The following is a 25,724-nucleotide window of genomic DNA, read 5'->3' as shown; positions in this document are numbered from 1 at the left end:
ACCCGAGGGTTCGCTCTCAATCTCGAATATAAAAGGTGACCTGAACCCTTTCAGATACTTCCCTAGAACATCTTCCATCCAGTAAACCAGCAGACTCAGACTTGAAGGCTACTTCCTCATCTCTCTATCTATTTTCTCAAGTAAGACTTTTTCACTGCCAAATACAATGAAGTTCTCTACCGCGCTCTCCTTCTTCATCTCCGGCGCAGCCATCGCTTTGGCTCTTCCTTCCTCCGGCGAAATTGTTGAGGCCGACTGTGTCAAGCCATACCTGTGCTGTGGCGAGCTCAAAACACCTCTTGATCCTATAGTTGATCCGATTTTGAAGCAGTTAGGAATCAACGCTGCAAGCATTGTGGGTTCCATTGGCCTGGCCTGTAAGCCTCTATCCGCCACGCGTGTCTTCATAGGAAAGATTAGACGAAGGTGGTACATATCTCTAACCAATCCATGTAGGTCATGCCTGGGATGACTCTTGCGAAGCTGGGCCTAAGTGCTGCACTGAAGCCAACCTCTTGGTAAGTTCTTTCCGAGAGGGCAAAAGAAAAGTAAAGACAGAAATGTCTCGTCTAACATACATTTATAGGGTGGCACAGTCGCTCTTGGGTGCTCGGACCTCGTCACTGAGAACTAGGATTATGGAAATGTTGGCGAGCTATCAACGCGGATAGAGTGGTTCTACTGTACATCTGGGGTGAATGAGATGATGCCGAATTGCACCTGGTATAATTATATCTAGCTTTCTTTGGATGGGATGTTACCTGTCTAACTACTGACTTGTTTATGTTAAACTTCTAATATCATACTACGCCAAATCAAGTTCTCTTTCTTCAAAGTTCGATGGATTGTTCGCCATTTGAATATCTTAATCCTCTTTCTTTACATGTTCGACGCTGCTGATCAAGTAGAGGAAAATACTGCACAAGTCAGACGCAATGCCACCACCTTCCAAGAAGCTGGGGAAATACTGCAACAGTGGTGCCATAGCAGACCACAGCCAACGGAAGCAGTGGGAGATAATTCTGAGATAATGGCAAAAGTATAGGTTAGAAAAATGGCAACAGAAGATAGTCAAGTATGCCAGAAGAGGTTCATTGCGAGGGAGAGGTGCAGCAATTGAACCTATATCGAGACCACTTCCTAAAACGTAAACTGGGTGTTTCCTGCCGAGGAGCTGCGTTTCCGCCGTGATAAAATTTCGATCTCCATGGATGCAATGTTTTTGGCAGAGCCCTCAAAATGAGAATCAATATGCCAGGCTCAATAGCTGGTTTCACATACTGCGTTGTTCCGAGCCTAATTGCCCTACGTCTAGATGTTTGCCGAGGTAGCACTTCGCTACCTTCCGATCTCGATCTTGTATCGACGTTATCGCTCGTCGCAAATGACTTCTCCATCAATGACATAGGGATCTCACAGAGAGTCTCCTCAATATTGTCCAATGTCGCACAAATCAAGAACCGTAAAGATTCAAGGACCCATTCTGTGCAGTCTGTCTGGACCAGACTTGGTTCAATCTTCACGAATAACGCCACCGATATCTTAGAATTTGCAAACGAAATCACCGCATCCGGCCTGATACCTTCCAGAGTACTGGCATGGCTGAATGGCTACGCCACTATTGACCTCGATACAATTCACCGGAACAACCCATCCCCAGAAAACTTGAGTATATACCCATACAAAGCAAAAAGTGATGCGCCGTACTCCGTTGCGGAAAATACTCTCCGGGCAGCCATTCACATTCCCAAGTCATTCTCACTCGAACAGGACAAGAAATTACCGGTGCTTCTGGTACCAGGAACCGCTGTTCCTGCAGCCATAAACTTCTATTTCAACTTTGGCAAGTTGAGTAAAGCCTTACCCGAAAGCGATCTAGTTTGGGTCGATCTTCCTCAGGCCTCGTTAGACGACATTCAATTAAATGCCGAATATGTCGCCTATGCGCTCAACTATGTTTCCGCTTTGACATCATCCAATATTGCCGTGATTTCTTGGTCCCAAGGTGCACTGGATATTCAGTGGGCACTGAAGTACTGGCCCTCCACCCGAAACGTAGTAAATGACTTCATCGCTATCAGCCCCGACTTCCATGGAACAATAGTCAGGTGGATGGCATGCCCCCTATTGAGCCAGCTAGCATGTACTCCTTCGATTTGGCAGCAAGGGTGGGATGCAAACTTTATACAGGTCTTGCGAAGCAACCGGGGAGACTCTGCGTATGTTCCTACGACCACCATTTACTCTTCCTTCGACACGGTAGTGATGCCCATGAGTGGGGAGAATGCGTCTGCTCGGCTACTGGACCACAGCGGAGTGGGCGTATCCAACAATCATTTACAGACCATCTGCGCAAATAAGGCCGCTGGTGGTCTCTATACGCATGAAGGCGTGTTGTACAATCCTCTTGCGTGGGCACTTACCGTTGATGCACTCCGTCACGATGGGCCTGGCAATATTACGCGAATCGACATCCAAAAGATCTGTGAACAATTGCTTCCACCGTTTCTCGACCTCAGTGATATGCTGGGAACGGAAGCACTCGTTCTTGTAGCCCTAGCAAAGATTCTTACGTATTCCCCAAAAGGCTTCGGTGAACCTGACATTGCCGAGTATGCATACTTATCAGGCGATCAAAATTAGGATAACCAAGGATAATGAATTACAGTTCGTTCCATATATGATTCTCCGAAACTCTTGATTAACTCCTAAGATCTCACCATCCGCTTTGGAGGAGAGGGAAAAAGGACCGGTTAAAACTCTCTTTCAAGATGATTTGAAATACAAAGGATGGGCTAAAAACAGCGACCAACTCCAACCGGCCGTATTGATATGGAAGAACGCTGTGCTGTGGTTACGATGGTGTAGAGTATAGGGTTGGGTTTGAAATTCCAACGTGGAGCTTAGATGGGCTTACGCAGATCCTTGATGTCCGATCGTTAACATGAGAATTGTTAGACTTGCATCTCCTATGAACAAACCCCAATCACTGATTCTAGTAGTTTGGACTCTCGTATGTACCCTGTGCCTCTGGGGAGGGAGGGAGGGATTCATACGTGCTTCAGATTGTCTTGCGCTTATCAACTCCGTAAACAAGGATAGTTCGAAAGAAAGAAAGAAAGGACTTTTTAGCAACTACTACTACTACGGAAGGACAATTCGAATCAAAGCTCATGTGTGGACTCGGGTAGGGAGCGAAGGAGCCCACTTTATCTGCTTCTCTGGGACATTCCGGTTGTCGATCCGCTCCAAAAACGCTGAGATCTTTGGACCAGGTGGAAATTGCCGAGAAATCACGGCACTCTGCGCCGGACGGGGAATTGAGTTTCGTCGTCTGCAATCTCTTTTGCTCACACTGCCAGCAGAACTGACAGCGCAGGATCAATTGACCTCTGCTATTGTCCACCATTCAATCATACTTGAGGATTGAACAGTATTAGCAGGACATGACGACGCTCAGGAGGACACCACGTCTCCGGAAATCGACCGTACGCATTGAATCCACCGTCTACTCCGTGGTTCAAGATCCTGTTGGCTGGCCAGCGCCTCGTCCAGTACCGCCAAGGCTCGATCGTCAGCTCCCATCTCAGCACTTACGTTGTCACTGGCCATTCGAACCATCTTTATGGAGATGCTCCATCGAAGCCAGCCCTCTTTGTGGAGTGCTTTAGCCTATTCTTCTCCTTTTTTCCGGGATTTTTTTTTTTTTTTTTTTTTTTTTCTTTTTTTCTTTTTTTTCTTTACGTAGTATCATGTTGTCTTTATATGTGCCCGGACTCCGTACGGACTAACCCCAGGACCTCCGGGCAAAGAATGAACTCCCTACTCCTATAGCTCAAACAAGCGTTGACAGACGACGACGGCGACTATGCTTATAACCTGACTATATTCTGGATGAACTTGTCTCTCCTTTTGTCGTCCTCTCGTTTGTTAGTTTTTAGGAGAGCACTCCTAGTCGCTCATTCAATATGATTTTCTTCTTGGCCTTGGTTTTTCTCTGCTTTCGTAGTATTGTCGCAGCATCTGATGATGATTTTATGTCCTTCGTGACAGTTCGTATGCCCGATGATCCTTGACAGTAAGCTGCTGACAGACCATAGCTCCCACAAGTGAGGGCGTTGAAGTTCGATATCACCTACTATGACCGCGACGCCGTAAGCTCGGGCTACTGGTTCGTTGCGCCTTATAGCTTAATTGACCCAGAGCCCCCGACGAAGCAATGGAAGCCGTGCCAAGTCGGGCCCTACATATACGATGCAGACGGTGTACGTTCACCTGAAATGGACTGCTTGTGATCTGCCAGATTGCAAGAAAAACGCTGACTCGCATTATCTATCCAGACTCTCATCTGGGCTGGATCGTGCCTATACGATAACCGCAATATCTTCGATTTCAAAGCGGTGCCTAACATTGATGGCGGCTCCCACTTGTCATTTATCTTGCAGCATACATTTCAGTTCGAAGGCGATGAGAAGGGAACTGCATATGTTTTGGATCAGCATTATGAAACGGAAAAAGCAATCCCGGTGACCAATGACCTTGCCGCATTCAACATGCACGAATTCAACGTCCTTGACGGCGGAAAGACGGCTCTAGCTTGCACGTATCGAAGCAAGTACATGAACTTGGGTGCCCTTGGTCGTCCCGATGAGTACAGCTGGGTTTTCACCGGTGGTTTGGTTGAGCTGGACACAGCTACGGGTGAGGTGCTTTTTGAATGGGACTCCGAAGGCTACATCCCTCTTGATGAATCTGTGAAATTGGACCCATCGACACCAGTTGCCGACCCGCCTGGTTGGGATTACATTCATGTGAACGCGGTCGATAAGAATGCTGCTGGCGACTATATCCTCTCAGCCCGATTCACGAACACTATCTATCTCATCTCCGGGAAGGATAAAAGTATCATCTGGCGGCTTGGTGGGGAAACGTCGGATTTCGTCCAAGATTTCACTTTCTCCAAGCAGCACCATGTGCGCTTTATCGAATCCAACGCCACACACACGACCATCTCGTTCCTCAACAACGCTTCGGACGAGATCGAACAGGGAGAAGACACCTCAAGTGCTCTCTACGTGCAGCTCCACACCAGTGTTTCCCCGATGACCGCAAAGGTCATTGCGCGATACAACCGTCCGGACGGAGACCTTACTCGGCTGCGCGGAAACGTGCAAACACTGCCCAATGGCAACGTCTTCGTGGGTTGGAGTGAACGGGGATACCAATCTGAGCACTCCCCCGAGGGTAACGTACTTATGGAAGCCCGTTTTGCTTCCTCTCGCTTCTCCACCTACCGGTCGTACAAATTCGACTTCACTGGTCGGCCCAATACCCCGCCGGACGTAGTCTCGTCCGTCTATGGAACAGACGAAACCGATCTCACTACCATCTTCCACGTGAGCTGGAACGGCGCAACGGATGTTGCTTCGTGGAATTTCTACGCACGTGCGAATCAGGACGGGATGCCTGTGCTGGTAGGCAACACCACCAAACTCGACTTCGAGACGATGTACATTGCGGATGGTTACCTGGACTGGGTCTCCGTGGAAGCAGTGGACAAGGACGGAAACGCTCTGGGGACCTCTGAGATTCAACGGACCGAGCCCCCGAGTAACTGGCGACTTGCCGGGTTCCAAGGCAATACCATGCCAACACCCCACGACCCATCGGATCTCCATGAGCACAAAACCATTGCTGTTGACGATGACGCCGATGACGCCGATGACGCCGAAGAAGTTTACGTCAAGGCTCAAGAGGCGGCCGAATCCATCTACAAAGCGTGGGAGGTCATCCGCGGAGTCGGGGGCCTTCTCATCTTCGTTCTAGTTCTATGCTCTACGGGCGGACTTCTGGCAGGCATGTACTGGTATTTCCGGCGGCGTAGTATGCAGGCATACCACGAGGTTGCCTCCGAGGAAAGCCAGCCATTGAACGAACGGTCTACTTGAACGTGATTCTATCACCAAGAAAGCAAAAGAGAAACCATGTCTATGGCGAATGCTTAGCGGTTCGTATACACGGCATATTGCAAAGCGTCCACTGCATATCTCTGGCGTTGTATCTTTTTAATGTTGTACTCTATAATCTGTCTCTATCCCGCTCCCCCCCTCCGTTTCTTTTTCCTTTTTAACGATTTACGTATACATCGAGTCTATACCTGGATGCAAATCAAAGTTTAGTCATAGAACTGATGCATAATTGCTTCCTATCGCAGGGTCTCTTTCTGTAGTTCCTCCAAGGAAACCGGGGGGGGGAAGCTAAAGGACAAAAAGAAGCATTAAATAGAAAAACACAATCTGTAACGATGAACGTGCAGTATTGTTAGCAGATAACCTTCCCTAAACCATTTAGCAGGGAGTTACCGCTGCCATTCTTGTAAAAATGCAAATAAAACTACGTCCGGATAACGCCCAAATGGCTAAACCACTAACTTCAAGATCTTTTTTGCTTTAATCGGTCCCATCAATTCCTTCGCTAGTCGTTCATCTTCTCGAATTTGAAACATCTTCGGTTTCATCATCTTCTGCTCCAGAGCGCGTGCCACAGACCGAAGTTTGTCGTCTTGAAACCTTTTCATTTGAAGCTGAACGCCCGCATAGTCTAAGCCTCCGTCGTAGTGGCCGAACAGCAGAAGCGGCATAGACCAGGGCTCGCCTATTTTCAGTCGGATGGGCCAGTCGTAAATGGCTAATCTGACATGTAGCACCTTCAGAGAAACACAGGCTGATGCCATCTCATCACAGGCAATGTACCAAGCAATGTCACTGCGGATCTTGAATGTGCGAAACGCCATCAACCGCGGCTCATTGTACATGATGTGACTGAGCTCTACATGACGGACAGCAGCCTGGTGATCCTTGGATGTGGTTCTAAGAAATCGCATGATGGAATTCGAGGAACTGAATATGAACTGCGCAGTCGAGTATAGCAGAAGAACTGCCTCGCAATAAATAGTTCGACATGTAAAGACAAGGCCAAATAAGAATGGCGTCGGCCTGGTGCGGTGGCCATTACTAACAACTGCCTGCGTAGATGGGCTGCGAGGCTTCTGCTGGCGATGGTAAAGCCTATAGCGAGCTGGCCTAGACGTATCGGTGTTCTTATCCTTGCGACGGAGAATTTCTACACGATGCGGTTCGAAAAGGTACTGGTAGATCTCCCAACGTATCTCTGCAGGAAGGCCCAAGAGCGATGCGGGCTTTGCCAGTACCTCGGGGGAATTGACTTTCTTTCCAGAAACTAACGGTTTGCTGTCTTGTACTTTTGGCGCAGAAATTGAGCATTTAGGAGCGGGTTGGGAGAACAGAATCCTTGGTACTGGTGTTGGGTAGTCCGCCTTTTGTCGTTTAGTGTCGGTTTTTGAAGCCAGTGGAGATCCAGGCGCATGCTTGCTATTGGTATGCTCTTGCTTGTGTCTAACAGGCTCTGGAGTTTCCGTACCGTGTGCATGGTTTCGCGGTGATGAACGGACGGCGTCCAGCTTCTGAGGGTGGTTTCTTTTTCTTGTGTTTGACGCATTCGCTGGAGTCTGGGTGGTTTGCGGCGAGTGAGGGTTGATATTCTCCTGGAATTTTTATTCAATAGAAGCTAGAGGCGAGGTATAATATGTATCTTACCATTTGGCTTGCACGAGAGCGAGCTCTTCCAATATCCCGAGTCTATTCCGTTGGGTTAGGGCTAACGGTCGATGACGATGATGTTTAACTCACATTGGAGCGAGAAGCATCTTTTTCAAAATGCGAAAAACCAGAGCCATTTCCAAGAGCTTCTTCAGGTTGGTCAGGAGAGCTTTGATCCTTTTTACCCTTGCCTCGTCGATTGCGAGATGCTCGATTGTTTCGACGGCCACGCCTCGCTGAGTCTGCCATGGTAGTGGCGTATGATTAGATAGGTGAGAATTTCGAATTGGGTGAGTCAAGTGTATTCTGAAATATCATAGAAGTGACTACTGGATTTGAGAAAAGGCAGATGGCATAGACGTTCAGTATGATACACGAGGAAATGGAAGGCATTCATGTAAATGGTCCTTGAGTGGTGAGGTATGTATATGAGTACCAGTCAGAATAGAGAGGTGAAAGATACAAGTGACAATCATGTCCAAAAAACTAGATACAGGGTCCTAAATGCCCTATTGAGGTTCAATGAGAACAATTTGTTCAACAGTGAATGAACACCCGCTATACATCTTTTGTGTATACTTCACATCGTTCATTGTGTTATTTACCATACCGATTTATTACACACTATTCCCTATGTGGAAAGCATTTGAACCCGATCCTCCAGGCATCTTGTCTGTGTTTTTCGTTTCTTCTTTTTCGGAACTATCTTTTCTAACTAGTCTCTCTCACTCTTCCAATTGCTCTCTTTAAGTCTAATATAATACTCCTCGATCCCTCTTTTCCAGATGTCTCCCTGCTCTGGCGTCCTCCGCAATTCCGCCCTCCCAATTCGCTCCCGTGTGGCCTTCTCTCTCAATCAACCCGCAAGATCATCAACCCGACCCCACCACCTCCGGCAAGAACAACACCACCGCCCCTATTCCTCCTCCTCTTCTCCCAACTCCTCGCAATACAACCGCTCCCAATTCAAAATCCTCCCGTTCCTAGCAATCATTGGTATCGGTTCAGGATCCTACATCTTCCTTGTCAAGTCCCGTACTGGCATTCACAAACCGAAACCCGACTCTCAGTCTCCTGATTCCTAAATTACCTTATCCCCCCCCACCCCCTAAGGACTTATCTACTCTCCGACTAAAAGAAAGATGGCCGACACTAAACGTCCCACCCCTCGCTTCTCGCCTTCCGAAGTCACGGTGGTCTTCCTCCTCGGCGGTCCCGGAAGTGGCAAGGGCACTCAATCCTCCAATCTCGTCCGCGACTACGGCTTTGTCCATCTGTCGGCGGGTGATCTGCTGCGCGCCGAGCAGATCCGTGAGGGAAGCCAGTATGGTGAATTGATCAAGACTTATATCCGGGAGGGCAAGATCGTTCCGATGGAGATCACGGTGGCGCTATTGTCGAATGCAATGGCAGATGCCTTGAAGAACGGTGCTGGTGCTGGGGAGGGCAAGAAGGCCCGGTTCCTGGTCGATGGGTTCCCGCGCAAACTGGATCAGGCTTTTTTCTTCGAGGATACGGTCTGTCCCTCGGAGTTGACGCTGTTCTTGGACTGCCCGGAGGATGTTATGGAGAAGCGCTTATTGAAGCGTGGAGAGACTTCCGGTCGTGATGACGATAATGCTGAATCTATTCGGAAGCGTTTCCACACGTTTGTTGATACCAGTATGCCTGTCGTGGAGGCTTTTAAGGAACAGAATAAGGTTGTGTCTGTGTCGGCTACGGGGTCTGTTGACGAGGTGTATGCTCGTATCCAAGAGGGCTTCGAGAAGCGTGGGGTCCATCAGCAGTAAACTATGTCTATTTATAATGTGTGTCGGTGTCAGCGATCTTTATATTTTTCTTATTGGGGGTGTAGCTAGCGCTTTATAGATGGTGTCTTTCTCCCTTACATACAATGTCTACCTACGTCTCAAAGGACAATGTAGCCGGTTTATGTGTGCATATATATGCATAGATATAGATATATGTGAAGACATAGTCCCAATTTTATATCACTTCGTATATGCATGACATGACTCGTGTCCATTGATCGGGCCCAATCCTAACTACATGCCAGGCGGAACCTGTCTAGAAACAAATAGCTACCATGAACCGATAAAAATGTCGCCCGGAGAGAACACATGAACCAAAGAATAAACAATCGAAAGAAAATGAAAATACAACATAACACCTCTTCCCAGCCATTACACGACGAACTTTTCTATACTTCTTTTCCCTTTCCAATGAGTATCGTGGTGTTTTCTTCTTAGAGTTGATTACTCTGCGGCTGCCACCTCCTGCGGCTGCTGTTGCTGCTGAGATTGTTGGTTGTTGCCATGGCGCTGCCGACGATCTCCAGACTTGTTACCCTTGTCGTTCGACTTGCCTTGGGCAGCTTCCTCTGCTGCTGCAGCGGCCTGCAGGCTTTCACGAACGAAACGCTCCCGCTCGCTACGAAGGACGCCCAGAACGTTCTCGAGGCTGCGACGCCAGACCATCAAGCGACCCTGCACTTCCGCCCACTGCTTCTCGCCGAAAACACGGTAGGTGGCGCGATGTACCAGGAATTCGGAGCGCAGCTGAGACAGCTTACCCTCGACCAGACCAGCACGGATTGTATCGATGACCCACTTCTCAACATCTTCGGCCGGCACACGCAGAGCCGCGGCGATCGTGGCATAGGGCAAGGAACGGGAAGGGGTCGAGGCGGCCAGAGAGGCCAAAGTCAACAGACGCATCTTGTTCTGCAGCGCCTCACCAGCGTCAGCCAGCACACCACCGGAGATGCCCGCCAAGGGAGTGGCGGTGATAAAAGCCTCGTAAGCGTCGAGGGTGTCGGCCGTGAAGATCTCAAGAAGCTCAAACAGGGTGCTGTCGCTGGAGCGAAGAGCCTGAACGGCGTCCGAGGCCGTCAGAGGGGTGAAGTCGAACACAGCGGGGTGGGTGAGAGCGGAGGTGAGAGCGCGGATGGCGAGGTCGCGGGCCTCCTTGGATGAAGCCTGCGCAGCTGGAATGGTCTGCAGAGCCTGCACAATATGAGTCTGCGCCAGCTCCTGGTCGCCCGCAGCCTGAGCGGCATCTGCAACGGCGAGGTGCAGGCGCTGAGCCTCTTCCTCATCTAACTCCCAGGAGGACAACCAGGTGGGCAGCTGAGCGGTCAACTGAGGCTTGAGGGCTTCGAAAGCGACCGAGGAGCCGGACTGACGAATGACTGCGACAATACCCAGGAAGACATGGAAGCGGCTGGAGTCGGTGGGAGCGAGAGTGTTGAAGATGGTGGAGAGGATAGAGATGGCCAACGAGGGACCGAACTGGGCGGAAGAGGTGATTGGTTTAGCGAGGTAAGAGCAGATGCGGGAGAGGAACATGTCAGGGTCTGAGGCGTAGTGAATAAGATGGACGAGAAGGTTATAGGCGGAGATGATCTCTAATTATTGGCGTGTCAGTTTCTGTTCTGCCATGCAGCCTGATATCCCGATCCTTCTCGCTTGGACGATATGTTGGAGGGACAACCCACCCTTCTCTGGAGCATTGTTCAACACGGATGCCGCCGAGACCAGCTTCTTGAGAACCTCATCACGCTGTTTCCGATCGGGCTCAGCGTCACTCTGTTCCTGCTGGCGGAGGGGTTCCAAGAGCGGGGAGATTTCGGCCTGAATGGTGGTGGTGCTGCCTTCGGTTTTGCGCAGTGCGTCGAGGTACTGGGCGAACTCGTCGGCGAGTTCGCTGAAGGAGCCCTCGATGAGGAGGGTAGTAGTGGGTGCGGGCATTCTGATGAGGGACTGTAAGGATGACAGGCAAAAGGAGTAAAAAGGAGGGAGAGAAGGGGAGGAAAGCGAGAGTTGAATTCCGTCGTGGTTGTGGTTGGTTGGCGGTGGAGAAATTTCAGTGTGGGAAAAAGTCTTGGCGCGAATTACGATGGATCAGCGTTTATAGTGACGATCTATAGTAGATTCTTGTATATACTCAAAAGAAACCAAGCGTTTCTATCTCTACATTTATGACGGTCCCTTTCCGAAACTTAATGGCTTGTTGGCGAGTCTTCAGAAAATCTCAAAGAGCGACTATTATTCTTCCATATGGACTATCATCGATTAAACTCGTGAAAGGAATGACTGAAGGCACGCACAGAACGATACAGCTCATTAACCGCGACGCAAAAGCAGGGGAATAGTACGACAACGGTAGGTCATAGACACAAAGCGAGTTAGGGGAGGGGAAAAAAAACCATCAAGCACAAATTTTCCTCGAGACGGATCAGAGCGGCGCATTTCATAATCAGGACTTGATCAAGCCTTCCGCAGTGCAATCCGAAACTACCATCTTACAGAACGAGACGGAGACCCAAGAAGAGTACCGTTGCTAAGATTCCTGTCGCATGGTCCTGGGCCATACGCACAGCGGCATTAGCGGTTGTGCTGCTTGTGCTGCTACTGCTCGTCGCGGTGCCGGTGGATGAGCCTTCGCTGTTGCTAGATCCCGAAGAACCAGTCGAGGTAGGCAAGGATGTGCTAGTGGTAGTCGATGAAGACGAGCCAGAGGCATCGGACGCATTCTTCGAACCACACTGGCTTTGGGCCTTCTTACACTTCTCGTCGCCGTCAAGGTCAGTGGAGCGCTCGATGCACTGGCGGTAGTTCTCCTGGCAGACAAAGAAGGGGATAGTCTCCGCGTAAGATGCGACGTCAGCATCGGTGCCATTGGAGCATGAGCAAGTGAAACCAAGAGTTTGCTGTGCCTGTTAGCTTCTCCAGAGCTCTCTAACGCCGTGGTGTGTGGTTTAAACATACCGGGTCGCAAGTGTTCTTATCAGCAACTCCGCCGCAGATCTTCGGGCAGGCGTTCCGCTCGGCCTGACACCAGGCAGCTGAGAATACTCATTAGTTTTTCTGTGGACTGGTGATCATGCCATAGACATGTTGTATCACGACCGAGACGAGAACCTACACTTATCCGCAGGTTTCACCTGGTTCAGATCGAACCCCTCAGGGAAGGTATAGTTGCTGGCGGTGGTCACTGCAGTAGCGGAGGCCACCAAAGTGGAGAGAAACACGATCGGCAACATAATGGTCGTGGTTGGGGCTGGGTGGTGTATGTTAATGTATGGATAGGTAGTAATGAAGTCCTCAATCGATCAGTAAATCAATGTAATGGGCCAGACGCAAAAAGCAAGTGAAGAATGGGGAGAGAAGCTGGGGGGAGGAGAGGGAAACAGTTGCTGGAAGGGAAAAGGAATTGGCAGGAGATAAAAAAGAAGGCACAAGGGGGGAAACAAGGAAGAGGAAAGAAGTGGAAAATTTAAGCCGGGGGAGGTATTTATCTGCAGTGACAGTAGTGTAGCAACGGTATAGCTGCTAAAACAAGTCACTAACCGCTGGGAAAGTACTATTGAATGGGTATTTGTTTATATCGCAAGCGGGGGTGACACGCTAGGGACCAGGCAATGAGACAGAAAACGATTCCTTATGGTACCTACTCCGGATTCCTACTCATGAAGAATCTCCTATTGGCATTGTTATTATTATTATTAGCATAATGATTACTTATAATTATTGGTTTAAATTTTGACTGAATTCAATATTCCTTCTGGAATAGGAATTGAAGTGAGAGAGAATAACAATAGAAAAATGAAGCAAATATTCTAGACATTTTACTCTTGTACACACCACATACAGTATTCGAGTCCCCTTTTTTTTCTCTTTCTTTTTTTTCTTCAACCACCATTTTCCCGGTTTCAATTTTTTTTTGGCCACCTGGACCCTGTAACTACTAGTACTATTATGATGATAATTTCGTTCCATACCACAACAGAGACTAAAATTCCATGATTGGAATGTGCCTCCCAAGGATCATCTTTCCATTGGAGGGGTTAAATCGATCTAGGTAGGGGACTAAGCCCAATGGAGGTCATCGGTTGCGGCAGTTTTCACGCTAGTGCAGGTTTGAAATATGGACATGGAGGTGTGGAATTTGTCGAGTCTCCTGCAGGAATTGTGAACTTAGCTACGAGGAGCAGTTGTTTGGTATGTATGTCTTGCTTTGATGAAAAGAATTCTCCCAGTGACCAATTCTGCCCAATTCTGCCCAATTCATTCATTCCTTGCAATTCTTATTCATGATCATGATCCACGTCAATCCTATTAATAATTGGTTGCATACCTCTTATGGATGAACTCGTTTTCTTTCACTGGTTTTATCACATGGCCAATAATCGATCTTCCCCGACTTGACCTCTCCAGCTTTAAGGACTAGTAGTAAGAGGTTTAGTTCCATGTTCCCTCAGTGGAGGGGGCCAATCGAGCCGCCGAACTTGTAGCCGAGGTTGAAGGACGGTAATCCCAAAGGATAATCGACCGGAGTATAGACAATGAAACCTCATGTCTAACACTCAAAGAAACAATCACTCTGCTTTCTTCCCGTCCATCCTGCTGGTGTGGTATCATTTCCCTTTATATCATACTTACCCTCGCAAAGAAGAAGTAAGAAAAGGAGCAACAGAAATATTATGAATCGAACATATGAGCATACAAAGAAAGAAAAAATGGTCGATTCCAAATTTCCCTCCATCATGAATGCTCCCTTCACGGAAGAAGCATCGCTCGATCCCTTTCGCTCCCATCCCCACGCCAACCGTCTACTCAACCACCCAGAATACTATCCCATCCGCACCTGGTCACGCCTTCCGAAACCCTCCACCGGCGAAGATGGCTATTTCGCTGGTACCTTAGCGACTTCGACCACCATCCCTCACTGTCTTACGCTCCGTCGTCGGTGGCTTCCTTCGCTCTCCGCCGCCCGTCCGCAGTGGCCCTCCCCCACCGATGATCCGGTCTCGTCAGAGCCATCTGCCTTGCCCCCAGACATTCTCATGCTGCTGGATCTGGCGACACCGGGCGTGAGTGGCCACCCGTCGACGGCTCATGGTGGCATTATCGCAACATGCATCGATGAGGCGATGTCGTTGGCAGTAACCCTGTACTCTCCGCCTCCTGAGTTGGACACTTCCGATCACCAGGGAAGCGCGGAGGACGCAACGCCTCGTGGGAAATTATACACATCGCAATTGGACGTACGGTACAAGAGACCTGTCACGGTTCCTGGATTGCTGATCATCCGCGCCAAAGTGGTCGGCCGTGTGGGGAGAAAGTTTTGGGTGCGCGCCCAGATCCTTCAAGCGGATGAGGAAAACCCGGATCAGTTGGTCGTCACGACTGACGCCATGGCTTTTTGGCTACAGACCACGTCGAATCTGTAAACAGCTCCAAATCTCGATTGCTATGTATGTATGTATTAGAGGCCACGATTGCTGTATATATAGATCTAGATCTACCACTAGAGTGTTATCTATGTACATCAGGGATGCATATATCTTGCCATGAAAACAGACCAATTACATCTTTGTCTGCCGCTGTCCTAGGTTCCGGCTGGCACTCAATACTAAACCCACCTGCGTGCTCAGTGCCACTACATCACCCTGCTCGTCCAGTACCTCCACATTCAGATCCGTTCGGCCATCGCGCACCACTTTAGTATGAATTCGGCTGTATAGCCATTCCGCGCCCTGCGCAGGCAATCGCTTCTTAAAGTCGATATTCAAAGTAACGGTAGGGTACCAAAACCGAGCGGTTTTCTCCGCTAACTCTTGTGACGGTGTGGACGCCGACGCCAATTGATCAAGCCCCCCAAGCGCCATCGGGAACATATCCACTAGAAACGCCACGGCCTCGTTGGTCCACCGCGCCTCGCGATCTCCGCCCGGCCGAAATCGCGACCATTGGTCGATCACTTTACGCTTCCCCAAAGCCGGGTCGGGCCCATACAGCTCGAGCTGCAGGGTTGCGCGGCGAAACTTGGGATATGGTGGCTGGAGAAGCACCCAATTACCATCGCGTCCGGTTTGGCCCAGCGCCGCCAGGTTCACGCTGCCATTTGGCCCTGTTCCAGGTTGTGCAGCTGGCTGTAGACTCCAGCCGGTGTTGGAGCTGATGCCTACTTCCGCGGTAGGCGGACTCACAGTGATGTAGCCAGCGACCTTGACTTCGAGTTCGCCATTCTTTGCTTTTTTCTCACTCGGCTGGCATAGGTTGATATGGATTGTACTGGTGCGTGCCCCCAGTTTCATATCTTGCACTGTCAGTATGGCTGGACCAGCAGCTGTGCGACGCAGAAACGAAAGCTGAAGAGATATCGGGGTTGCTGGTGCATCGTATAGCGTCGGATGTGTATGTGCGAAATGGGTAAGAGCAAGTCGGTATATGACAGCGGTAGTATATCCGCCGTGTGGGACTGCAATTACTCAGTTAGTCCCCATTTTCCCGTGGCGTAATTCCGAAAGAACAAGCCAACGCAAAGAAGCATATCGGGATGAAGCATACCTGTTCCGATGCACCATTCATCACGTAGGAACGCTGAATACCGATGGGACTCAAGCGGCGTCACTTTAATGGCCTCCTCGAATGCTGGGCTGTTCGCCGGAAGAGCAGTCATGGTTACGGTTGTTTGGAACAGTTCGAAAATCTGATCGCGCAGCGAGGATAGAAGAGGACTAAGGGGGATTGTTCAATCACTGAGATAGTATAAATGGGCATTGTGTCCTGGCCCACGGAACATTGGAGCTTAATTAAGCATCTGGCTTCTCCGCAAAAGCCTCGGTATGTCCTGACGTCCAACCGAAACGGCGTGCATGTATGTATTAAATGTATGGACAGTACCTGAACCTAAAGGCTGACTAACGCTGTGTACTGCGAACTAACAACTACTATCGAGCGATGTCAACATAAAGCGAGGTATCTAGAGTCTGCGAGCTTTTTCTACAAAAGAAGCACAGTGCATACCATTTTTGAATGCTCTAGCTTATCTGTATTAACAACCTAACTGGCCCATTCGAGTTCTACTACATCACAGTGACCAGTACACCACGCTTTTTCTTTTTCTCTCTCTTTTGCCTATGATTTCGGTTGGCATCTCGATCTCAACATATGCACCTAAAAAATTGCTCGCGACTATTATATGTAGAGTTTGTACTGACAAACCCATAGGCCCGCCTAAATAGCCAATTACTGCTTTAGCGAGGATGCAGCTAGTCTCTCCAGACAAGAAAGGACGCCTAAAAACGATGCAGTTAGCACAACAATCTTCTTCAATAATTGGTAGCTATACAGACCTGTCACTCCCTGAGTTAGGGTTGCTTTAGCTTCCGTGCTACGGGATCCCAACGTCACCGTCATGGCATAGTCGACTCCCTTGGCGTTCTCAAGTTTGTTCGCCCATCGGAAAACTGGCTCATCATCTCGACCATCCCCAATGGCCATTAGGAAATCCGGTCGTCCGCTATGATCGCTCTTGCTTCGTTCCAGGCAATGCCGCCACACCATGGCCGCGGCTGACGCCTTATTCGTGTCAGCCGGCTCTACCACAAGCGCCCCATTCATCATCACGGCATGGACCCCTTGATTGGCACAGGAGTCATTGATATGGTCTGCGCACTCGGAGGCGAGTCGAGAGGCAGCCGCTTGGTCTTCAGCCGATCCATAGTGGAGCATGAGAGAGCAGTGACGTTGTTCGATCCAACTGCCTTCTGACCGCTCTTGATAATAACCGAGAATTTGGCGGACGGCCTCCTTCCAAGCATCAGTCTGTGCTTTATTTGTCAACTTGAACCACTCCTCCGTATTCGGCTCGCGCACGAAGCATCCGTTCTCTGCAATGAGGCCCAAGCCTGCCACCATCCGGAACAATCGCTCCATCTCCTCTGGCATCCTAGAGCTCATGACAAATACTATATTCCTCGAGTCCTCAGTTAGCTCCGTCAGCGTCGTAATGGCTCGCTGCGGTGTAGTGACAATGATGCTTTTTGGAGAGCCCCAAGAGGCCAGGGTACCCTCATAATCCACAATGATAAGCCGACGATTGGACCTGCGATAAGCCTCTTCGAGTTTGCTGACGGACAACCGTGGAACGGCCATGATCTCACGCGACGACTGCTCATTCCAGACACGATTCAGAGTCTCGCTGAAGGATTTGACCCAGTTGGCAGTGGAGTTTTGAAGAACTGCACTGTGTAACCGAGTCCACACTTGCTTGCGTTCCTCCTCGCTCCTCGACAGAGCTGTGTGAATCGCCTCCGCACATTGCCGATAATTCCAAGGGTTGACTAAAAGGGCATGATTCCCGAATACCGATGCACTTCCCGTGAATTCGCTCAGTATCAGAGAACCATACTTCTTGTTGCCATATTTTCCATCTTGACAGTAAACGAATTCGTGACTCGTCAGGTTCATTCCCTCACGTAGACTGGTGATCATCAAAGCATCTGCAACGGAGATCAGAGCGAGATACTGCGGGAAAGCGAGATCTTGTTTGAGGAAAACGAGCGGTTGATGAGCTAGGGTTGAGAATGTAGAGTTGATTCGCATAGCTATATCAGAAATTGTAGCTTCAAGCTCGGGTTGTTCTGTTGTGCTAGTTGCAACTTGGATCAACACCACCTACACATAGATGGTCAGTACGTCCCTGCAGTTATGATTATAGGACGATTGTACAATAAGCCACATACCTGGTCCCTCCATTCAGGGTATGTATTGAGGAATAGCTCATAGCTAAGGAGCTTTTGCCGTATTCCCCTGACTCCATCAATCTTGTCGCGTGAAACGATCAATCGCTTCCCTTCGTATCTTTCGGAGATGGTTTTGACCCATTGCTCAACATCAGTGGCCTTACGTCTCTTGTCCCATGAAGTCGGGTCGATGCCGATTGGGAATTTATTCACGTTGACAAACCGATCTTCGAGCTGCACTCCCTCATTCGTGGCCTCAACGCAGAGAATACGGCTACACGTCTGAAGAAAGTGTCGGCAGTACTCCTCTGTCTGGAAGCCAACAAGATTTGCACCTAGTATGCCTTCGAGGAGTTCTTTACGAGGGGCTAAGCAACGGAAAACTTCCGAAGATGGGAAAGCAATGTGTAAAAAAAAGCCAATTTGGGCGTCCGGTAGCAGTTTACGAAGCATAGCCGGAACCAGCAACAGGTGATAGTCCTGGATCCATATTGAATCTCCGCGCTTCCAGTTTCGAGCGATTCGCTCTGCGAATGCTTGGTTGGTCTTAACATAGTAGACCCAGGAGTGATCCTCATATGCCTTGCTTTTCGGGTTGTCAGGAATCTGGTAGTGGAACACAGGCCAGAGTATCGTTTTGCAGAAGTGAGTATAATGGCCATCAAAATCGCCGTCGCTAACATATACAGTCAACGAGTCGTACTCATCCTCAAGCTTTTCAGCAATCGCAGACTTGGTGTACTTAGACAAGGCATCTGTCGGCATTCCCAGCGTACCGACCCAGACCTTGTCTTCTAACTGTCCTGCATCTGTCGCAGACCGAACAGCGTTGCGAAGCCCCCCATTGCCCTGCTCTGCCGTCTCGATTGTCCATTCAGCACTGGAGAAGGAACCCTTACGACTGGGTTCCCTGCTGTGGTGAGCCCCACTATGGCGTTGAGTGTAGAGTGGTTTCTGTTCCTTATCGGATCTCTTGGGAGAAGGCTCTGTCGTGGGAGCAACAGGCTCCTGGTGCTTAAGGATGGATGGGGATGGCGGAATAGTTGCTCGTGGCCGCGGCTGGTTCAAAGATAACGTTGAACCCCATGCAGGAGAGTGTGCTTCACTTTCGGTCAGAAGACTTCCATCTTCAGTTATATCCGGGAATGGATATCCGGAATGCTCTTGTTCCGCCTTTGCAAGATCTGATGAAAAGATCCGCTCATATTCGGTGGTGGCGCCGGGTGTGAGACCGACTTTCTGGTCGCGGTTCTGTTTCTCAAATAAGCTGACGGCTGCATTGGCTGTTGAAGCTGAGGCCTCCGCGCCTGGCTTCGACGGGTCAGGGCCTGTATGGAGTGGACGATCTTTCGACTCATCGAGGTGGAAGTTAACGGTGTATGGCAGAAACCTGAATCATTGTCAGTTAAGCGTATCAGCAGCACATCGAAAGAGCATAAAGGCGAAGAACAGGTAATCCACATACAGCGAAGCGATATAGATCGTCATTGTGGCAGCTTCCGAATGCGCCCAGCAACAGAAAACAAAAACGGGGAGAAGAGGGGAGAAAGAGGCGGCAATTGAAAGGTCGACGGGAAATCTAGACTACAGTGACATGGAGTGTCTTTCTTAGACCGAAAGAAATGGCGCGACCAAGCCCAGGCGAAGAACAGCCTGTTGATGTTGGATGCGGGAGCGTGGGGGAGGATTTTAAAGATGATGATGGTTGGACCTGAGGCACAAATCCTCCCTCATCACTACGTCATGTGAAGAGAGACTCTGCTCAACAACTTGTTGCTACAGTCCCACCGAGAGAATTGTCGGTCGGCTGGAATCCCATCAAACTCGGAGGCAGCCCAAGTTCCTTATACTTGGCCAAGATTTTGCCTAGGCAGCTTGGTCTACAATATCATACATCATACCACCAACACCGCGATTGGTACTATGTTAACAGACTTTCTGTATAGCCATGGGTTGGTTGTTTTCATTGGCGGGATCTACCAAGGTGAGGGGCAAATCACGTGATGGTGTAGCTTCTTATCAGATAAGTGCTTTAATACGAACTGTACTGTATGTTTCATAAGCGGCATCTCTTCCGCCGATGGGAGGTCGGAGTTCCTCTCCCGTTCTCGACCATGCCCTTGCGCATCACCTCTGCTCCTGTTTCTGGTGTCAAGAAAAGAAGGAAATCATCCAACACAGCGCTTCGCCCTTCTCCATTTGCCGGTCATGCTCGTCGCAAAGCTACTAGTATCACACAGTCATCCAACGATGTCAAATCCAATGACCGCAGTGGCGGATTTCAGGAAGAGTATGGCCCAGGGCCACTTCCGGATATTGGAATGTCACGATACATCCCAGAGACTGCTCCGGTAGAGGATGTTATTCAGGCCATATGCCACATCAAGGATAGTTTTTTCGAGGCCCTTCCCACTCGAACAGGCATGAACAGCACCCGTGTCGCTGAGTTATTGAATCTTCGTCGGTCGCTGCCACCACTCGCCTCAGTGGCCCACATCCATACATTACTGGATGCACCAACGAAGGTGGAGAGAGAGATAATGGGCTATGTAAATTCTGGCCGAATCCGTCGATTAATTGTTCCGGGCAGAGGAAATGATGCGGCTGGGTTAGGGGATTGCTTAGTTCTCTCGGAGGATTGGGAAAAGCTTGTGCGAGACAGTTCTATAGAGTCCCATCTTAAAGGTGTCGCTTGCCTCTGTGAGACTTGGGTTTCCGATTGCTAATTTTTTTTATCAGATAAGTTTCTGGACGTTCTCAGTCGACTCGGCGCCTCTTTCGCTGTCCCGGATACTTTGTTTTCTGTCCCGGAGTGCATGACGCTTGTTGGTGCTGGCTTTCTGGTCTCCTCCCCGTCTTCGGTCAAGGGATCTCCGGGCGTAATATCGCTTCCGACCTTCCCACCGCCGCCTTCATCCGGGAACTCGTCTAGTCGGGGTGATACCGCTACACTGGATGACAAAGAAGGTAGCGAGCGCTCTCGATGTCATACAACAGCTTTGTTCCTATCTCTCCCAAACACAGGGCCTTATCTTCGGCTTCTAGGCGCTGGCAGAGCGCATCTCCTCTCACTTATTAGAAAGTCAAACTCTGGCGAGGTGCCGCTTCATCTTCTCCGGGATCGCTGGGATGGGGCAGTCGAAACAGATAAAGGTTTCAGCGCGGCGAAGAGAATAAGAGGCGAACACGCGGGTATCTTGCCAGGTAGAACGAAGAAATGGAAAGAATTATGCGGAATGAACTTTCGCTGGGTTCTAGAAGAGGCCCTCGGAGCTGGGTTGATCGAGATCTTCGATACCGGTAGTGTTGGTCCAGGGGTACGGATTCTATGATTGACCGCCTGTTTGGATACGACTAATATAGAGCGAGATACACCCCACGGTAAGGGTGCAATTGGGCCGTAACGCCCAGCTAGACCTTCATACGGAGAGGCGTATAGTCTGACTATATATGCAACATATATATATCCAGCCTGACGAGGAGCAATATTGGATACGGGCAATTTGAACTACTGTAACATTAGCATGTATGACATGATTCCAGTACGATGCCTCTACTTCTCTGCCCACCCCTAATCTACCCCCTATATAACATGTCTGGCGTATCTGCATCATATACCAGTGTGGCACAGGTCGTGGTTCTGTCTGACTAGGTGGAATGGACTATGGCCACTATATCGAACGTCGGCGGGGCAACCCCCTAGTGGATACAGCGGAGCTCGACATTGGGCGGAGTCCCCAAAGCCATAGTGACCAACGTGGGGCTGTTCATCGGCTGGACGGTCCAGAGGATATCTCAGTGTAACCAAAGAGCTTGAATACACATAAACGCTACGCGATACGTTATGGCAATGGGAGACCTTAATACTAGAGGATTGCTACGGAGCCGAATTCTTGTTGGGGAGACAGTAATTGACCCTCGTCCTACTATCAATAGAGAAGAAATTGACCATGCCAAATGTATACGCTGCCAGAATTGAGTTGTAGTAACACATTTTGCCACCATCATACTCCCTGCTCCTAAGATCTGTGAATTCAAAAAGAGAAGTATGATATGCTGATTCCATACAAGATGTGGGGCAATGCGGGGGTGAGTAATTATCATAAGATTATTGGCAAGGAAACAAGACTAGGGTGGGGAGGAACTGTACGTGAAACACCTCCATACCCCAATCCTGAAAGAGTGAACGTATCGAGTTGAAAAGGTGACGCCAAGGGAAAGAAGAGTGTAGTAAAAACACGAATAAGAAGGAAGATTAGGGACTGGGAGTGGGAGGATCACAAAAGTAAATTGGACCAGCCTCGCAACAGGTCTTTCGTTGAATTTAGATATTGTCTCATCAAGGCATTAAGGTGTCAACAAAAGAAAAGTGGAAACACTGACGACAAGGAATCATGAAAAAGTAGGGCTACATGCAATAGGACATGTGAAGGGTATTGAGATTCTTCGGGAAATAGTCCAGTTATATGTCAGGAAGATAACCAGCAGTCGTCATCATCAACCGGATGCCTACGGTAGTAGATGGAAGGCTGAAAAGCGGTGAGTATGAGCAGAATACGGCTTGCGATCACCGTTGGCCTGCACTGACAGTGCTCGGCTCAACCTGAGGTTGTGTAGCATTTGGTGCCGATGATGTCAGCGCATTTACGTTTGCTGATGCAAGCTGTGCCCGTAACGCCGCTACTTCGGTCTTCAGTCCTGTTAGTTCTTCGTGAACAGAACGAATATATGCCCAGAGCTTATCCTCTCGTTCACGATTCTGATCAGCATAATTCGAGTCATGTGGTCCCGGAAGATGCCCATTATTATTTGCCGTCACCTCCGGGCCTGTTTTGGATGTCAGAGGTCCATTATGGTTGCTAGAAAGGCTGTGGGGTGGGGTATGTTTCGTAGCGGCCGGTGCTGGTTGCACAGAGCTCTGAGAGTGAATTGCAAAACGAGAATCTGAGGTGTTCAATCCAGGTGGCGGAGGAAGCTGAGGGGCGCCAGGTTGTGGCGGGGGAAGGCCTAAACTACCAGCGGTATGATTTGCAACAGATGTCTGAGAGGACCCCGACCTGGTATATGGTTGTTGCTGGAATGACTGCGCCATGCCTGGAGAGTGAGCGCGATGAAGTTCAGGGCCATGGCCGAGCTGATGTGAAGATAGTGCATTGGGTGAAAGTGGCTTTGGGCTTTCGGTGACATTTGATGGTTGGAATATTGAGGCTCCGGAATGCTGACCAGGAGGTGGAAATGTCAAGTTACCAGGTTGCGAGATGGGGGATGCTGAGGCGCTGGAGCCGCCGTGACTCGCAGGAGGAGGGAAAAGGCCCCCTGGAGATGGCCTGCCAGCCGCAATTGGGGGATATGTGCTCGGCTGCCGCGGCTGATAACTATTTGCGGTATTGGATCGCGTGATCGAATCTGTGGTAATATCATGTTTTTTAATGCTGGGCATGCTCATTCGGCGTTCATCCTCTTCATCCATGCGCTCGGGCTCTGCATAAACGAGGCCATCCATCGTATCCTCCGCACCTGGATGACCCCCAGCGTCGCCATATTCATCTTCAGGAGCATAACTTCCCATGCTCGCCCGACGACCGGCGCATCCGCCTTGCCCTTTGTTATGTCGAGCGAGAGCGTCACCACGAGCAAACCGACGCCCACATTTGGGACAGATGTGTGGACGCTCTCCAGTGTGGAGTTTCGTGTGTCTTTTCAAGTCGTGAAGTCTTCGGAAGCGTGATTGGCAAGTCTGGCACACGTACGGTTTCTCTTGGCTATGGGTAAGAAGGTGGCTTTTGAGGTTATGATGCCTCGTGAATTCCGTAGAACAGTATGGGCAACGGTGTTTTTTAGCCGATGGCGATCGCTGGCCGGCCTTATTAAATCCAGAACCTGGTAAGCTCAGGCCACGACGGGGATCACCAAGACCCGCCGTCGGCATGGGGTAAGAGAAGGACTTGTTACTTGCATCCTGCAAGTCCATTTCGTCCCTATGACGTGGTCGATCCCCATCCTGTGACGCCGAATCTTCTATCGGGCCCGGACTGGCGACTGTAGACGTATTCATCAGGGACGTGCTGTTATCGACCGTTCCAAAGGCATCCGCCGCATTGCCTGAAGTCGAATGCGCATCGACCTGCATCTGATCGGACATATGTACGGAGTCATTAATCGAATTCATCTGTTGCTTCTCGGTTGCACCGAGAGCTTCTCTTGCGACCTGTGAGCTGTTTTGCTCAGGCTCCTTCTCATGTTCTACTAGTCGATCCACCGGACCGACTGGCTGTGTAGGCGTTGTCATGGGTGGCAACGAGTCTCTTGATCGTGAGACGTTCAAGCCAGCACTGGCAATGGAGGTAAGACTCGAGTCTGGTTTCGTATGCTTCAGGGAGGCGGCAGATTCTGGCGAGCTTGAAATGATGGAGGCGGAGGGTCCGGACAATGGGTTAGGGACGGTAACAGGTTCGTTATTTGATTGCATCAACGCAGCCATGGATAACGAGTGCTTCACGCCAGCCTGGAATGGTTGGCGAAAGAACGGGGAAGCTACTTCGGCGGAACTCATGTCAGCAAACCAATGTTGAGAGTTGCGAAACAGTTGCAGGGTGGGAGTCAGATATGCAGGACAGTAGGTGAAATAAAAGGCTTTTGACGCATTCAAGAGGACCCAAGGAGCCAAGCAAGACAGAAAAGCAAGTGAGAGCCATCAGAGGCACTGTCGCGTGGGGCGCTCACCTGGATCCGATTGTGGCGCAAGCTGACGGGGGGTTCAGCTTTAGCGATGTTTCGTTAGAGAGTTAGGTCCCACGGGAACAAGATGGGCCTTGCAGCAGTAAGATAAAAATAGCGATCAGCCTTGCAAGCAGAATGAGAATGCTGGATTCTATTGTCTGCTTGATCAATACGAAGCTAGTTGAGATTAACCCATCTGGAGGAATCGAGATGGGAGCACGGCGGAATGGGAGATGTCAAATTAGGCTGCAGAGGAAGCTGGAACTAGCGATTGTCGGGGAAACGATGGAAAGGAGAACCATGCAAATCTAGATCATTGACAAGGCGTCAATATACTGTCGAACTGGATGGATCACGGGTGATTGATAGAAGGCAAGGGGTGTGGAAGAGCCGAAGATGTCAAGGGAGCAAACCAGAGGAAGATACAAGGTGAGGGAACGAGCGGGTGGTTGGATGGAGACCAAGCCTCAGCCTTCAAGGAAAAGGAAAAAATAAGGATCACTTAAAATAATAAAAAATAAAAATAAAAATAAAAATAAAAAAGAAACGGCTTACAAGAGACATGCAGTGGAGAGACCAACACAAACTAGGAAAAGGATAATTACAAGACCCGGTTGTTAGGAAGAAAAGTTGGTGGGTTAGAAGGCATGAATAAACCTGATAAAGGCTGTGGCAGAATGGATGGATCCAGGAGATGATGCAGTTGCTGGCTTAGTTGCGGTCTCGAAATCTGTTTGGGTCAAAAGGTGCCTGGAAAGCGGAGGCCGTGGTTCTGCCTAGGAAAGGTGTTTGGAAAGCCAAAAAAAAACAATTAGTAACGATAATAAAGATAGCAAATTTTTTTTTTTAAA

At 49.6% G+C, this 25,724-nt stretch overlaps 9 protein-coding genes across 9 annotated transcripts; 4 read left to right on the top strand and 5 right to left on the bottom strand.

The window, feature by feature from the left end:
* Window positions 1–166: 166 nt before the first annotated feature.
* Window positions 167–5,948, top strand: BDV37DRAFT_291700 (ASST-domain-containing protein; the record flags this gene model as incomplete). Its single annotated transcript, XM_032089007.1, has 7 exons — window positions 167–400; window positions 457–518; window positions 587–646; window positions 1,041–1,045; window positions 1,547–2,518; window positions 4,111–4,154; window positions 4,341–5,948. The coding sequence occupies 7 exons, from the start codon at window positions 167–169 to the stop codon at window positions 5,946–5,948; spliced, it is 2,985 nt and encodes a 994-aa protein (XP_031935057.1).
* A 470-nt stretch (window positions 5,949–6,418) lies between these two features.
* On the bottom strand, window positions 6,419–7,886 carry BDV37DRAFT_291698 (uncharacterized protein; the record flags this gene model as incomplete). The annotated part of the gene is made up of 2 exons (XM_032089006.1): window positions 7,710–7,886; window positions 6,419–7,228 (listed from the first exon to the last, which is right to left on the bottom strand). The coding sequence occupies exons 1-2, from the start codon at window positions 7,866–7,868 to the stop codon at window positions 6,419–6,421; spliced, it is 969 nt and encodes a 322-aa protein (XP_031935056.1). The 5' UTR covers window positions 7,869–7,886.
* A 456-nt stretch (window positions 7,887–8,342) lies between these two features.
* Window positions 8,343–9,642, top strand: ura6 (uridylate kinase ura6). The gene has a single exon (XM_032090758.1). It carries the CDS (start codon window positions 8,762–8,764, stop codon window positions 9,407–9,409), a length of 648 nt encoding a protein of 215 aa, XP_031935055.1. The 5' UTR covers window positions 8,343–8,761; the 3' UTR covers window positions 9,410–9,642.
* Window positions 9,643–9,874: 232 nt separating this feature from the next.
* Window positions 9,875–12,663, bottom strand: BDV37DRAFT_276685 (uncharacterized protein; the record flags this gene model as incomplete). Its single annotated transcript, XM_032085604.1, has 5 exons — window positions 9,875–11,025; window positions 11,116–11,335; window positions 11,932–12,330; window positions 12,389–12,465; window positions 12,546–12,663. The coding sequence occupies 5 exons, from the start codon at window positions 12,661–12,663 to the stop codon at window positions 9,875–9,877; spliced, it is 1,965 nt and encodes a 654-aa protein (XP_031935054.1).
* A 1,274-nt stretch (window positions 12,664–13,937) lies between these two features.
* On the top strand, window positions 13,938–14,921 carry BDV37DRAFT_48903 (PaaI family thioesterase). Its single transcript, XM_032090754.1, has one exon. The coding sequence runs from the start codon at window positions 14,104–14,106 to the stop codon at window positions 14,851–14,853; it is 750 nt and encodes a 249-aa protein (XP_031935053.1). The 5' UTR covers window positions 13,938–14,103; the 3' UTR covers window positions 14,854–14,921.
* BDV37DRAFT_49044 (thioesterase family protein) lies at window positions 14,921–16,295 on the bottom strand. Its single transcript, XM_032090757.1, has 2 exons — window positions 15,974–16,295; window positions 14,921–15,884 (listed from the first exon to the last, which is right to left on the bottom strand). The coding sequence occupies exons 1-2, from the start codon at window positions 16,083–16,085 to the stop codon at window positions 14,989–14,991; spliced, it is 1,008 nt and encodes a 335-aa protein (XP_031935052.1). The 5' UTR covers window positions 16,086–16,295; the 3' UTR covers window positions 14,921–14,988.
* A 1-nt stretch (window position 16,296) lies between these two features.
* Window positions 16,297–19,922, bottom strand: BDV37DRAFT_48928 (putative alpha,alpha-trehalose phosphate synthase subunit TPS3). Its single transcript, XM_032090755.1, has 4 exons — window positions 19,619–19,922; window positions 18,154–19,543; window positions 16,762–18,085; window positions 16,297–16,704 (listed from the first exon to the last, which is right to left on the bottom strand). The coding sequence occupies exons 1-4, from the start codon at window positions 19,639–19,641 to the stop codon at window positions 16,655–16,657; spliced, it is 2,787 nt and encodes a 928-aa protein (XP_031935051.1). The 5' UTR covers window positions 19,642–19,922; the 3' UTR covers window positions 16,297–16,654.
* A 345-nt stretch (window positions 19,923–20,267) lies between these two features.
* BDV37DRAFT_276682 (Stk19 family serine/threonine-protein kinase) lies at window positions 20,268–21,485 on the top strand (the record flags this gene model as incomplete). Its single annotated transcript, XM_032085603.1, has 2 exons — window positions 20,268–20,838; window positions 20,893–21,485. 2 exons carry the CDS (start codon window positions 20,268–20,270, stop codon window positions 21,483–21,485), a joined length of 1,164 nt encoding a protein of 387 aa, XP_031935050.1.
* A 1,003-nt stretch (window positions 21,486–22,488) lies between these two features.
* Window positions 22,489–24,915, bottom strand: BDV37DRAFT_48958 (C2H2 zinc finger protein). The gene is made up of 2 exons (XM_032090756.1): window positions 24,877–24,915; window positions 22,489–24,687 (listed from the first exon to the last, which is right to left on the bottom strand). Exon 2 carries the CDS (start codon window positions 24,632–24,634, stop codon window positions 22,721–22,723), a length of 1,914 nt encoding a protein of 637 aa, XP_031935049.1. The 5' UTR covers window positions 24,635–24,687; window positions 24,877–24,915; the 3' UTR covers window positions 22,489–22,720.
* Window positions 24,916–25,724: the final 809 nt, after the last annotated feature.

The sequence above is a fragment of the Aspergillus pseudonomiae genome (assembly GCF_009193645.1).
Source record: "Aspergillus pseudonomiae strain CBS 119388 unplaced genomic scaffold BDV37scaffold_143, whole genome shotgun sequence".
Lineage (NCBI taxonomy): Eukaryota > Fungi > Ascomycota > Eurotiomycetes > Eurotiales > Aspergillaceae > Aspergillus > Aspergillus pseudonomiae.
This window is presented reverse-complemented; position numbering and strand designations above follow the sequence as displayed.